The 14,464-nt window shown below is 37.3% G+C and overlaps 2 protein-coding genes across 3 annotated transcripts in view; one reads left to right on the plus strand and one right to left on the minus strand.

Moving 5' to 3' along the window:
- FRS3 (FAR1-related sequence 3) overlaps positions 1-4,188 on the plus strand; it is a 30,762-nt gene extending 26,574 nt beyond the window's left edge. Inside the window, exons 6-7 of one of the 2 annotated variants that reach the window (XR_734579.2) lie at positions 2,370-2,583; positions 3,810-4,188. Coding sequence is in view for 1 of the 2 variants with exons in the window: in XM_010253320.2 (XP_010251622.1) it covers positions 2,370-2,414 (45 nt within the window). In the remaining variant the exon portion in view is untranslated. Of the gene's footprint in view, positions 1-2,369; positions 2,878-3,809 lie in introns of those variants that run through there. The other variant, XM_010253320.2, reaches the window with a different exon arrangement.
- Positions 4,189-10,067: 5,879 nt separating this feature from the next.
- The window catches only part of SAE2 (SUMO-activating enzyme 2), a 32,790-nt gene continuing 28,393 nt past the window's right edge, over positions 10,068-14,464 (minus strand). Inside the window, exon 11 of the mRNA XM_010253319.3 lies at positions 10,068-10,664. Coding sequence (XP_010251621.1) covers positions 10,313-10,664 — 352 coding nt within the window. The 3' untranslated portion in view covers positions 10,068-10,312. The remainder of the gene's footprint in view (positions 10,665-14,464) is intronic.

Genomic DNA, 14,464 nt, shown 5'->3' on the forward strand with positions numbered 1-14,464 from the left:
AAACCTTCTTGATATTTTTCCAACAATCAAATAGAAGAAAAGGAATTTTCCTGCAGCATTCTCTGCCACAATGGAAAGCTGGAGAGAGGGAAAATTAATTTTCTTTTTCTCCTATTCTTTTGTTATCTTCTTGGCAACCAAATGAACCCTTGAATTTTCCACTGGATGGGTGATGAAGACCACTTGGGGACCTTGGTGTTTGTCTAGTTTCATTAGATAGGCTCATCTCTTGGCAGCTGCTATGAATATTTTGTTCATCACTTTAAGTGAACACTGAGAGTTGCCAGTAGTGGTGCATAACCTACTGAGAAGATAGAAAGAAAAAGAAGAGGCCTTGGATGTGGGGAATGGTTCTTTATACAAATCTCATGATCCTTAGGACTAGGACCTCTCTGGATTAGGGGTGCAAATCAGGTACCTGGCTTGAAGAATTTCAACTACAGCTATTCAAGTTTCAATAAATGCTCTACCCAGGCCCACCCAAATGGCACCCCTACTCTGTGTTCCATTTAGATGGTTATCTTGTTCTCCTGTATTCTTCTTCCATGTTTATGTTTTTAATTAATTTTTTCGTTACTGATAAAATAATGCATATGTTTTCAAAAGCGACAGAAACAGAAAAAAATGTAGGCGGATGCTACCTGTTTGTTTAAGGGACCCTGCTTGTTGCATTAATGAATGATGTGAAACCATCTTGGTCTTTAAATTCCCTTTTAAAAATAAGATTCCGCAAGTTGGTCCAAGTAACTGCTAGTTAAGATGAATGTGTGGACAATGGTACTTCAGTACAATTGGGGCCATGTGAGATAGAACTTGTTTTTTTTTTTATCAGTATGTGAGACAGAACTTTTAGTTGGTTAATCCCAGTATTTTAAAAGCGCAAGGCGCAAAAAAAAAGCAAGGGCCAATTTGCGCTTGAGGCGCAAGGCGCACACCTTTTTAAGCAAGGCGCAAAATTACAAAAAGAAAAAGCTAAAAAATTAAAAAAAAAAGTCAGAAAATTAAAAAAAATTAAAAAATATTAAACATAGTGTTAATAAAAAATATTAACTTAAATTTTAAAATAAATGTTTTAAAAAATCTATTATCTAAAATAATATAAATAAACATAACATGTAAAGTGTATTCGGATGAAAATTTAAAATAAAAGCAAACATATAAAGCATTTCCAAGCATGTAAAACTCACAATCTCTTTTTCTCCTTAATTGCATTGCTTCAAGTAGCTAATGTGATGTAAAACATATTGCATTCTTGATTCTATGAGGCATTGCATTCATAGCAATAAAATATCTTCTTAAAAGGCAATGAAAGTTATAAAATCATTATTTTTCATATGAGAAATAAGAATTTCAGACCCTAACATAGACTTGTTTGTGGTTGCCTCAAGGGGCGTGGTCGGGGATCCAGGGGTGGAGCTCCCGACCCAGCTGTTAGACTCAAAAAAAAAAAAGCAAAAAGCACAAAATTTTAAAAAGGCACACACCTGGGCTGAGGCGCAAGGTGCATCAGGCGCACGAAATGGGTACGCCTAGGACCTAGGCAAGGTGTATACCCCAAAATGCGCCTTGCCTGTGTGCCTTGGCGCGCCTTTTAAAATCACTGGTTAATCCTAATTTGAACACATCCATTTCTGATTTTGAGGGATAAAATCTATTTTAGTAAATGAATGATTAGTTGGCTCATCATTTCCTTGGTCCATTATCTTTTCCGTGTATATCTAAGTACCGATACGCCTCTGCCGATACACAGAGGCGTATCGATACTTTGAACCATGTTTCCAAGTTGTTTTGCAGAAAAACTGTTAGGGATTTGCAATGTTTTAAAAAGCGACCTGGAACTGGAACCGTTCTGGCCACCAGTTTATGGGTCGACGGTTCATCCGCCTGGTTCGAACGGATGGCCTGTTCTGACAAAAAAATTAAAACACAAAAATTAAACTAAAAAGTCCAAAAACCATTGAAAAGGTCATATGGGTCAACCGTTCGACCTCCCAGGTCAATGAGTTGACCAATTCAATGGTTTTTGGCCAGGGACTGGATTTGCGGTAAAACGGAACCGGTTTCCTGGATGGTTCCTGGGCCAAACGGTCCAACTGTCTGGGTCAACAGCGGTTCAAAAACATTGGTGATTTGATCATGTTCCTCTCAGCTCTAAATGATATGTTTTTTTTAATCATATCTATACTTGTTATATTCAAAGTAAAATATGTATTTGGTTTCTACCTTTTTAGATCAAATAAAATCCAGATACCAATATGAATATGGCTTGCTGATTTAGATTAATGCATTGGGCTTTCATATGATGTTATTTGTTTCTCTGTTTTCTTTTTTTCCCCTTATGACTTTTTATTTGAAATTTCCTTTGTCAGGTCGAGGCTCAATCAGAGCCAACATCGAAAAAACAGCGGCAGTAGATCCATTGTAGCCAAGTTAGTTTTGTTCATAACCAGATGTGTATTGTTATTTCCATCAAAGGCATTTAGCGAACTCAGGTCCACAAGTCACTACCAGCACCTTTGGTGAGTTGGGGTCTTTCTGGTAACGCTCTCCACTTGTTGCAGTGTCTATGGCCTGCTGTTCCATGTAAGCATTGCCTCTTACCTTATTTGTAAATGTAAACTTCCAAACATGACTCTTAAGGCATCAGTGACCATACTCCATATTGGGGAAATGGACTCCCAAGTTTAGCCTGTTTGATGTCTCAGGATCTTTCTTGATACATAGTTTCAGCTAATTTAATGTTAGAGATTGGGTTCTGCTTTCATATGGTTTGTTGGTGTTATGTAGTTTCATATAAGTGATACTTGGTCCAGGAAGGAACCCTTTTCTTGCTTAATTTAATCTAATGGTTACAATAGCCTTTCCCCTGTTGTTCTACCGGTCTTTGTGCACCATTGTGTTCTTGATGTTCCCCCCATTCCTTCAGAATGCCTCTGCTTGTGGAGTTAAATGTATTATATAGTACATATTATAGATTGATTTGTACAGATTAAGCCACAGGCCCTGTGCATTTGAAGTACTATGATTTTGAAAGCATGTGATTGTAATCTGCAGAGAGCTACTCAGTTACTTGACATGTACTTGGACCAATCCGATTGTTTGTGAGCACATTCATGTTTGCACTAAGCTCCATTTTCCTTTATCAGAAGTAATGGGTAGCGTAGTATAGGGGTGCAAGTCTGGCGGGCTGGGCTGGGTTTTAGTTCAACCTAGGCCCAATCCTTAGAATTGGGCTTAAGGCTAGTGGCCGAGGTCAAGCCTGATCTGTCCAATTTGGGCCCAACTTGCACTGAAAATTGGTGCACTTGGGCTGGTCTTGAGCCTGGGCCAAGCTTGGCCCATCAGCTTATACTAAAATGACAGAAATGTATGTATGTATGCATGTTTATGTATATATGTAAATATGTCCATGTATGTATATAGTCAGGACTGAAAATCCAGACCAAGGACTGAAAAATAGAAAAGCCTGAACTTTTAGGCCTAGGCCCAGACCAAGGACTGAAAATCCAAGCTTAACCGTGTAAATTTGTGAGCTTGGTCGGTCTGGGCTTGGATTGGGCCCACTCAAGATGCACACCTAGCTTCTGTCCTCGGGTAAAAACAGTTTGTCCTAAGTTTAAGCCCTTGGGTTGAAATGTCTTCTGTGGATTGATGAGATGTGCTGACTCTTTTAACTGCTGGAAATACAGTCACCAGAAAATGAGACAATATTATCTGGCAGTGGTGATTACAGAAGGACCTACAGTACCTGTTTATTGTATCAATCTCCTTGTTGAAAAGTTCTAATCCGACCGTTTTGTTTTTTGAAGGACTTCTTTCACTGTTCAAGTGAGGAGGCGGCTGCAATGACCTTCTGTCAGTTCCATTTTGGAATTGAGCCCCGTGGTTAATTACTTGGGGGCCGTTTGATAACTGCTGAATGCTGAAAGTGTAATGCAGAAAAGATTCCAGATTCCAGACTTAAAAAATGGCATAAATCCAGGGGTGTTGTTGGCATATGATAAAACTTATAGGGGGGGGGGGGGTTAAATAATCACTCCAATGCCCGAGTCTGGTTGTGTTGCACTTGTGCACTTCCAGTCTAAGACGGTTCTCATTATATGTGCACAAAGTGCAGTAGATCCAACTCCCAATACCAGAATGCTGAATCATTTTTAAATTTGAAATCGTTTCAGTACTTTGCTTTCAGATCTTGAGCAGTTATCAACTCAACACATAGATAAGCACCCCCTCTCAATGTACCAGGTTTGCAGTCAGATTCTGCCTTGCACTTACTCTTGAGTGTTGGGCCTTGTTTTAAGTAAAAGGACAGGCCGAGGTGACAATTGGTGGGGTCTGGTCTGGGGCAGGGTGGATCTGATCCTGAACCCAGAGTCCCAGATCCAGTTCTAATCCAGATCCAGACCCATTAGAGTCTACAGTAATAGACCAATAGGGCTTATTGGGTTGAACTGATAAGATCCTTTTTGGGCTCAGTTTGGAAAGAGTATAAATACAAATATGTATATCGCAAATACATGCAAAATACAAGGTTTTATGTGTTTCTATGAGAAACGCATAAAACGTCCGAGGGTTTCTATTTAGACAAATGTATATAACATGTATTAGGTGATTGGTTTCTGTTGGAAACAAGTAAAATCAGTCTTGAACCTATTATAATTGGGAATCAAAGGTGTACATGCAAATGGGTCAGATTTTGGACCTTTTGGCCCCTTGGTAATTTTGACCTGGTTTGGCCATTAGTCTATTACTGGTGCTTCAGCAAACCATGCCAAAGATCATGAATCAGATGGCGAGGGTTCAGATCCAGACCCACTTTATCTTTAGGGCGAAGAACCCTAATTGTATTGACCCAGAAGTAAGCATCTTTTTTTATTGGTATTTTGGTGATAACCCCAAATCCTTCTTCATACGAGCAGTTGAGTAGCGCAGCACCACACTAATAACCCTCTCTCCAAAGTCAGTGGTAGCAGGAATCAAATCTACATCCAAATCAACTAATTTACCAACTGAGATGATAGCAGGAATTAAATCCGCATCTTTACGGGAACAAACTAATATACAAACTGAGCCACCCCATATGCGCCTTTCACATGGTACCAAAGGTGTAGCAATTGATATGCATAATGTATCGGCTTTTAGGGTTCTCGATACAGACCTTGATGATTTCAATTGGTGCATATGTTAGTTAATAATATGGCATTTTCACCGTGAAAACATCAAATTAAAAAGTCGGATTTCCTTCTCACAAAATTCGTCCTCACAGCTCTTATGGCCATACGTCGGGATCATCTCTTATATGTTCTTATTTATGGGAGATGTGCTCAATGCATAGCTGCAAAAGGGCTGTGAGGTGGATGTGATGAAGAATTTTGTGTGTAAATCCGATTTCCATACTAGTTACAATGGATCTTGGATGATACACCCTGAGTAAATTCCCCATAGACGAGGTAGGAGCCATGAAAAGATGTCCAACTGTCATTAGTCGTTTACGAGGCATAATGTTTCTGGTGAGGTTGGACAATCAAGTATGCATGTATGACCTAGAATGGCCAAATAAAATTAATTAATACTTGAAAGTGCTAATTTTAATGATCAATTAATTCTATGCTTTCTTTCTTAATTTTATTGTTGATATGGTACTAATAAGAAAGTGTTGAAAAGTATAATCAAGTTGAAATTTAAAACTCATGCTGTTATAATATACTGTCTAGTGGTAACTAGTAAGGACTCTTATGTTGGAAATACGATTTCCATGTATTTATTCAAACTCAAATGTAAGGACTCTTTGCTAATAAAATTAAGACTTCCTTTATGAGGCACTCTGTCTTCAGTTGTATCTATTCATGGTTAGGGCTACAAATGGATTGAATCAAATCGGATATAGGTATACCGAAATTTGATTTGTTTGTATTCGAATTTGAATCGGATCCTATCCATTGGATGTCTAGCGGATTTGAAAAGATTAATAAAATGTACTAAAATGACTTTAATACTGTATCTTATGAACAAAATGAATAAAAAATTACTTGTATGAAACTTAAACCTATGACAATTTAGTAATAATACAACATTCAAATCAATTTTACTGATAAATATAATATAAATTTTAATTTTACATAAGAATATATATAAATAAATAGATAGATAGATATATCCTAAAGGCCAAACAAATTGAATTTGGATCATCCTTAATAGGATTGAGTTCGAATTCAAAGTCGGACAATCAAACACTGTTTGCAGTTCTATTTATGGCTAATAGTTCCCCAAGTAATCTTGTAAGGCATAAAATGATAAATGAGCCTTGTAATGGAAGATCTGAATTATTCCCTTATAAACCTGAATATCCTAACTGGTAAGTCTGGACAACTGACTTATAAGTTTAGCATATGAATGATTACTATAAGATGGTGTGCTGTGATCTTAGCCTTTGGGATAAGTCTCTAGACTACCATATGGGTGTATACTAGGATACTCTTTAATAAAATCCAATTTAAGATTGATTCATGAAAATATTTGTGTTAGTATCAGATGTATGAATATTTCATATGCAAAGTCCTTTTAGTTCTTGAATTTGAGGAGTTTCAGGGCTATAGGATTATAATCAACCACTTTGATATACCATGAGGATGGTTGCTGAAGATTACTCCATATATATGTTACATGTTTGGGAGTGATTTTATGGTTCTAAGAATATCCAACAAGGAATTTGTACCTTCAAACAATAGGAGAGTATCATTGCCAAAAAGTTAAGTTAAATCAAGGTTCTGGCTAGGAACCAAAGTTAGAGTGGGACTCCATAAAAGAATCTTAGTGAGGCAAAGGAACTTATAGGAAAGTTTTTAGGGATTGTCCTAGAGTGTTCTGACTGGAAACCCTTGATACACCTGAGTGATTATGTTTTAGCAATTACCTTGGAAGAAATAAAAATAAAAAAACTAAGTTTTAGGAAGTTTCCCAAACAGAGCATAACTCTTAATTAAGTCCCATTTGATAGTGGTTGGTTGAGACGATGACTATTTACACAGTTGAGACAATCACATGGAATTTTCTAGAGCTTGTCTTAATGTCCTGATTGAACTAAAAATCCCCGGTATATCTAGGTGATTATGTTCTAGCAATTTACCTTAATAGGGTTTCGAAGCAAGAAACTAAGTATTAAGAGGTTTCCTAGTTAGGGGTGCAACTTGGGTGGGCTCAGCCCGAGCCCAAATTGGCCCAGCTTGGAATTTTACATGGATTGGGCTTGGATTTTTGGTCCTCAAGCTGGGTTTGGGCCCAAGAAGTTGGGCTTTTTATTTTTCGCACCGGGCTCGGGCCTAACCCTTAGGTAGTCTAAACCCGGCACAACTATATATATATATATACAGAAGTTTAGAGTGGTTTCATTGACCAACCCGAACCCGTCCTTGGCCCGAGCCCAACCCGAGTGCATCCAATTACAATGCGAGCTGGACTCGGGTTGGAAAAACTGGACTTGACCTCAGGCTCAGTCTAAGCTTGGGCCTTAAGCCCAAATTTTAGGTCCGGGCCTGGGTTGACGATAAACCAGATCCAGCCCACCCGACTTACACCTCTATTCATAGTTGGAGTAGAATTCTTGGTTAAGTCCCATCTAATGGTGGTCTGTCAAAACAGTGATTGTACACATGGTATCCCAACCACTAGGACATATACTATTATAAAAAAGGATTGAATTATAATTTTACTTTGCATAAACGGCTAATATGATAATTTCTAGGACTTAAGAACTTGATTGCAAATGAGTAGTTGGACCTCTTTGAAATTTTAGGATTTTTTTTTTTTAATCCTAACCAAAAGATTAGAAAGAATGATTGGAAAATTCCAATCTAAAAGTAAAGAAACAAGGTATCTCTTGAAAAACCCTAATCTTAAAAGCAAGGTTTTTAAAATCGAAACGGACAAAACTGTTGGGCGGTTAGAACGGTTTGATCGGCCGGGTAAGTAGTTTGCTGACCAAATCAACGGTTTTTTGGCGAAATAACGGTTTTGGGGTAAAATGGAACCTATCACCTAACCGATTCCCGGTTTTTCCGGTCCGATTTGAGCATTTGAACCTACATATCTTGATGACCAGCCGCAAAGGAGAAATTGAACATTTGAACCTACATATCTTGATGCCCAATTGATCCAATTTGAGTGCTGAAAAGCCACAAAGCAATGTTTTAAAAATTGACCTGGAACTGGAACCATTCTAGCCACCGGTTTCTAAGTCACTGGTTTGAACAAATGGCCCGTTCTAACAAAAGTAATTAAAATAAAAAAGGCCAAAAACCGTTGAACGGGTTGAACAAATCAACGGATCATTGACCAATTCAACGATTTTTGGTCGAGGACCAGGTTTGAGGTAAAATGAAACCGGTTGCCTGAACGGTTTCTTGTCCAAACGGTCCAACCATCCAGGTCAACGGCAGTTGGAAAACATTGCCACAAAGCAAGGGAGTAGGGAGACTTAAATTGAAATAGATAATTTTGAAAGTTGGATCAATAATATTAGCAAACTTTTTGATTAAAGAATTCTGATTTCATGTGTAATTGAGGCTTCTACATGTATACAATAATTAAAAATTATAAATAGTTAGATAGCCTATGGAGATCTCCCCCATATAGTTAGGATAAGATATGAATGATGATGACTCTATGGAGATCTCCAGGGGATCAGGGTCAAGAACGGGGATTTGTTCCAAAATCGGGGTCGGGGCCGGGAAAAATGACCCCCGCCCCGTTGCCATTCCTACGAGGGATGTACCCTCACGATCTGGGCACGACTCCTCGTTTCTTAGATTTGCAATGTCCGTGTTGACTTGTTGATTTCCAGAATTTTCACAATTCCTTCAATTACTTGAGGGGATGTCCCCTCATTGACAAGGGTCGACTCTTGCCTCAACCTAAAAACCCTAACCACATTTTCCATGACCAAAACCAAAGTACTCGAGAAGTCATTTAAAGATCTAGAATAGGTTTTTATTGTTCATTCTCAGTGCATGTGACTTGCTCTTATTTAGAATTCAGACAATCTCCAGTCCACTGAGCAACAATAAACCTGAAATGCTCAAACCCATTTTTGGCTGCAACAATATCCATTGTGTGTTTGTGATCAAGAAGACAAGAACATTTGATATTGACCCACGGTCTACAAGCACAACCCAGCTCACCTAAGTTGCACCCCTAGTAAGATGTTTCGACCATTTTACCCATATCGTGTGTTAGTAGTATACGGCTGTCAACAGACTCCGAAAATCCAAAGCCTGATCATCCAGTCTAATTTCTCAGATTTGGATGTTGAAACCCGAAACTATTTGGCAATCAGTAAATCAGATCAGATGCAGATATGACTCCATCAGATCCGATAAAAATCTGAGTCTAATTATATGTAATATAATAATGCATACATTGTATATAATTTTCTATAAAAATAATTTTTAAAATATTTTTCTTTAGTTAATGATAATAGAGCAAGTTGGATTAATCTGAATCCAACCCAAGTCCGATATTTCAGATTTTGGAAAACATTCGGATTTGGGATTCAATAATCTGACATTCAGATGTAGTTTATTCCGATCCGGATCCGACCCAGCTAAACAACACTATTTATAAGCCTAGTCGAGTCTTGGAAATCCATATTCTATCATTCAGTTCACGAGTTGGTACTTGTTCTACCCTGACTTGGATCAGAACAGACACATTAAGAGTCCGTTTTTTTTTTTTTTTTTTTTATTTGGGGGGGGGGGGAAGAGAGAGAGAGAGGGAAAGTTGGTCAACGGGGTTTTGTTCCCATTGATTAAGAAATTTATGTTCTTTTTTTAGATTTATATAGGATCCAGGAAATTTTATTTTTCCTCCTGTGAACACAAGGGAAATGGATACAATGGGGCCCAGAAGGCGAAAACATAGCAATTTCTTCTCATTCCAAGTTTTAAGGGAGATTTGAGAGGACAAAGATATGCCTAAAAAATTGCAACCAAATGATTTTAATCTTAGATGCACTGGAGTAAATTTGTACACAACACACATCATCCCTTTTAACATTCAGGGCACCTCGTCAATGATTAATCAGTTTTCAAGTACTAAATTTTTAGCAAAATGTTCACAGATATTCAACATTTCTACCTCAGACTGTTGTTACAAAAAAGAGAAAAAATGCAGATCTTCGCTAAAATAAGATATACAAATTGAGAACTAATAAATCAAGTTGAAAAGTAAAAAGCACCAAAAGAATCCGTTAATTACTCTATTGGTACAAAATTCAGATGGATGAAGGCTCTAATAGTCAATTCTGAAATTGCTACAACTACTGCAACCTTTTCTTCTTGAGGGTGTCCGAGTGTCCATCAAGAATGACAAGATCATCATCATCATCATCATTAATTTCTTCTGGTTTCTGGTTACTTCTAGTACCAACACTAGCGGCTGATGCAATTGAAGAGGTGCTAGAAATCTCAGACGATTTTCTTTTGGTCCCAGTAGAAACAACTATCTCCGTTTCATTCACATCTTCCGTCTCCACATGCACTGGTTGAGAAACAATTGATGTGCTATCCTCATTGTCAACCTGCTTGTGATTAACTTTCTTCATTTGAGGAGATTGTACCCATCCAGAGAGAAGCATTCCATCAGGTTCCTTCTCCTCATCAAATTCTTCTCTGCAAGTAACAAAGCGCGCTCAGGGATTCCCTCAACTAACATTTCCTAACAAAATATATAATAATTGCAGCGTATAGAGACAATTATAAATGTTATCAAAAACTTCATTACACCAGCGAAAAAATACTAAATAGCATTTTACAACCTGCAAACAGAAAATCAGTTTGTCTACTTAAACCCATGCCATTTGTCTACCCCTAGCCCTTTCAGACCCTTCAACTTGCAACATCACTTTTGCTTACAGGTACTGCAGATCTTCTATGCACGTGACCAAACCATCTTAGTCTACTTTCTCATTTTATCACATCACCTATTAGAGTTGCTCCTAGGTTCCTTCAAATGACTTCATTTCTGACCCTATCCTTCCTAATTTTTTTCCACTCAACCATCTCAGCAAACACATTTCTGTGACATTTACATTTTAGACATGTTTCTTGACTGCCAAATGCTCTTCTCCATACAGCATTGCTAGCTTTACAACTGTTTTAACAGACTTTTCCTTTAAACCCAAGTAGTATCTGCTTATCACATAAGACTCCAGATGCATCCTTCATTTTGCCCATCCTGCTCTAGTTCTATGAATCATCCTCCTCAAACTTTTCTTTATTATGAATTAATAAACCAAGGTGAAGGAAAAAAAACAAAAGTAAAAAAGAAATTGCATGTGAACTTGAACTTTGAAAGAAATTAAATGTTTAAAAAACCTATTGGCATAAACTAATACATAAACACAACATAAAGTGAAATCAAACAAATGTGGATTGTACCAAAATGCTTAAAACAGTCAATAATTCAAGCATGTGAAACTTTCAATTTGTTTATTTTTCTCCTAGTTGAATTACTAAAAGTGGCTAGTGTGATGTTAAACATCTTGCATTCCTAATCCTATTAATTGTTACTTGGTTATCACAATACAGCTTCATATGACCATCAAATATAATCCTCAGCTCTTCCAAAAGAGTTTTCAGCCGGTGTATTTTCATAACTCAATGGGCCACTGCTCTATATATGGTTCAGCACTAGATCTAACAACCATAGATTGCTTCTAGCTTCAACTAGCTGCTAAATTACCACCTGTGAAGGTACAATATCCAGAGGTGGATCATCCATCATCAATAGACCCAATATAATTTATATTTGTGAAGGTCATAGATGGTTGGCATAAAGAACCTCTCCATATGACGCCCAACTTATGCTTTAGGTCTATGGGAGTGTAAAGAGGCCAACTCTCAATTTCCCAAACTCTGCAATAAGTATTGAGAAACAAATAGATCTTTTCTTGACCAATCTACTTCAATTACCAAAAAATGCAAGGTTTCCTCGGTCCTTGATCTTGAATTCAAAAGCAATGAATCTCTTCAACTTGTCTATCTTAGCAGGATCCCGTGAGAATCAATGGTAGTCATAAAATATAGAAGATTAAGTTTTACAATGTGTCAAAGTGAACAACCTCCACCCCCAAATAGTAATAAAATTTTTGTATAAGTTTAAAGTTCTCTATTAACTTCTGAAGTAATAAAATTTTTCTTTATTCATCAAAAAAATGTAGAAACACACAATTTAGACAAATTTATTTTCAAAATATTCGTTTTCATTACTTCATCAAAACAATTTTTCATTCTTCTTTGGATGTGTACCATGTTATAACATTTGTTGATGATCTAGGGAATTACCACCTTGGAGCACAATAAATGCAGCCATATAAAGTGAGAAGAATTGTCCACAAACAAGATAAAATAGTGACAACCATCTAAGTAGGAAAATAATCTAGAGCCCAAGCAACAAAATGCACAATGTAGAAAGGAAAAGAAAAGAGGAAAAAACTATAAAAAAAATCCTGTTTCAAAATAAGTATGAAGTTCTATAATGGTTGGTAAGTAGACAAACTTGTTCTTGGAGGCTCAAGGGGGCACTGACCATTATTACTATGGGATGGCATATCCCAATATGTCATGAATATTAGAAAACTGCTGGTGGAAGGTGACTTTAGGTTGGCAATTAACTGGATGCAGAAGGAAGATTTCATTCTGTGGAAGTTCTCAAATGAAAAAATGAAAATTAACCAGCTTACTCAAAACATGCAAATTCAGGTTCAGTGGTCCAAAAAGGAGTGCTAATTCTCTGGCAGACTCTTTGGCCAAACAAGGGGTGGGAAGAGCCAGTTTCTTTTGGGCATTGATGTAATTCGATATCTATTTTTAGGGAGGGTTAAGAGATTTTACCCCTCCCTTCTCGTTGTATTTTTCTCTTATCTTTTCTTCAAAATAAAAGTTTCTGTTATTGATAAAAAAAATATGCCATGATTTAAAACTAGTGTTTTTTATCAGTAACTGAAACTTTTACCAGTTTATAGAAAAGTGTGTTATGTATAAAATGTTCTTGGATCCCTCAGGCTTAAGCTAGCAGATGCTACCTAAACCAATCCTTTGACATTAGGATTTATATTTTCATTCATCCCCATAGAGATGACCCCCAAATGCACTTGTGTCCTCATGACCGCCAAATGCATTTCTCAAGCAAGGTAACTGATTTCTTTCACATAATGCCGATAGTGATATGCATCTTCATACTTCTTAATATAAAAATTTTTATTAAAATTAAAGAAAAATGAGATCCTCCTGCCTCTTCTCCATCCTCCTTCCTCCTCATCCCCCCTCCTCTTAAGTAGGCTTACGCCTCCTTGTGTTTGGGAGGTATACGTGCTCTGAACTACGCCTCACGCCTCTAGGTAGTGGAACGCCTCGCATCACGCCTCCGTGTTTTAAAACATTGGTCGATACAGCCAATCTCTCACTTTTGTTTTTAAGCCATCTCACAGTGACCTTTGAATCTCCCCTCTACCATAAACATTTATAAATTTGATCTATTCATATTCTTATTCATTGGAGTACAACCAATAATTCAGCTATGATTGAGTTCCCATGTCTAATAGGTCCTGAATGGGGGTGTAGACACCCCCAATGACAGATTGCCCTAGATTTACAAAGATGCACCAATCAAAGTTCAACTTAATGTTGCATGCTGAAGGAGGGAACCAAATTGAGGATATTAACTTAATGGCCAAGGATGATGAAGAAGCAATATATTGTGATCATCTCACAATATTATCCACCGAAAAAGGGTTAAAATTGGTGAAGTGTTAACCCAATGAACCACCTTTATCGTGATGTTATCAATCATAGCCTCTTTAAAATGGGCCTCTTGAATAAACTTGCATTTCATTCTTCCCATAATGACTAAAGGATACATCTCCAAAGGATCTTTCCTCTTTTCTTGGGTGGGGAGAACAAGGTGTCATAAAACAAGCTACTTACATCATATTTCTCGGAGGGTCAAAGAAATGCTCCCAGATGTTAGGGACAAATGTACAGGAATTTGGTAGATGGCTTATAGTTTCACAACTTGCTTTACACAATGAGCAAACATGAGAGGACAAGCTTTACACAAAAATAAATAAATAAATAACATGAGGGGACAAGCACCAATTGAGTTGCCTCCTTCAAAGAACCTTGTAAAATTGATCCTTAAATAAAAAACCTTCTAACAGAAAGCCCTAACTTTGGGTGGAATTAGCCAGTGCCAGAGAGATTCCTTCAAGATCTATAATTAAATCTTGAACTACAGAGAATTCAGAACCTTTCAAGCCTCTCCACAAGGGGCTATGGGTTTGTTTTTATCTCTATGGAATAAATTGAGGGATATTTGTCTTTTAATGGCATATTACCCCAGCATAGGCTGTGGACATGTTGAATTTTGACTCCTGTGCCCAAGTCCATGTAATACAGCTGAAAATACTAAA

Source organism: Nelumbo nucifera, chromosome 7 (genome assembly GCF_055504915.1).
Source record: "Nelumbo nucifera cultivar China Antique chromosome 7, China Antique-T2T, whole genome shotgun sequence".
In the NCBI taxonomy this organism is placed as follows: domain Eukaryota; kingdom Viridiplantae; phylum Streptophyta; class Magnoliopsida; order Proteales; family Nelumbonaceae; genus Nelumbo; species Nelumbo nucifera.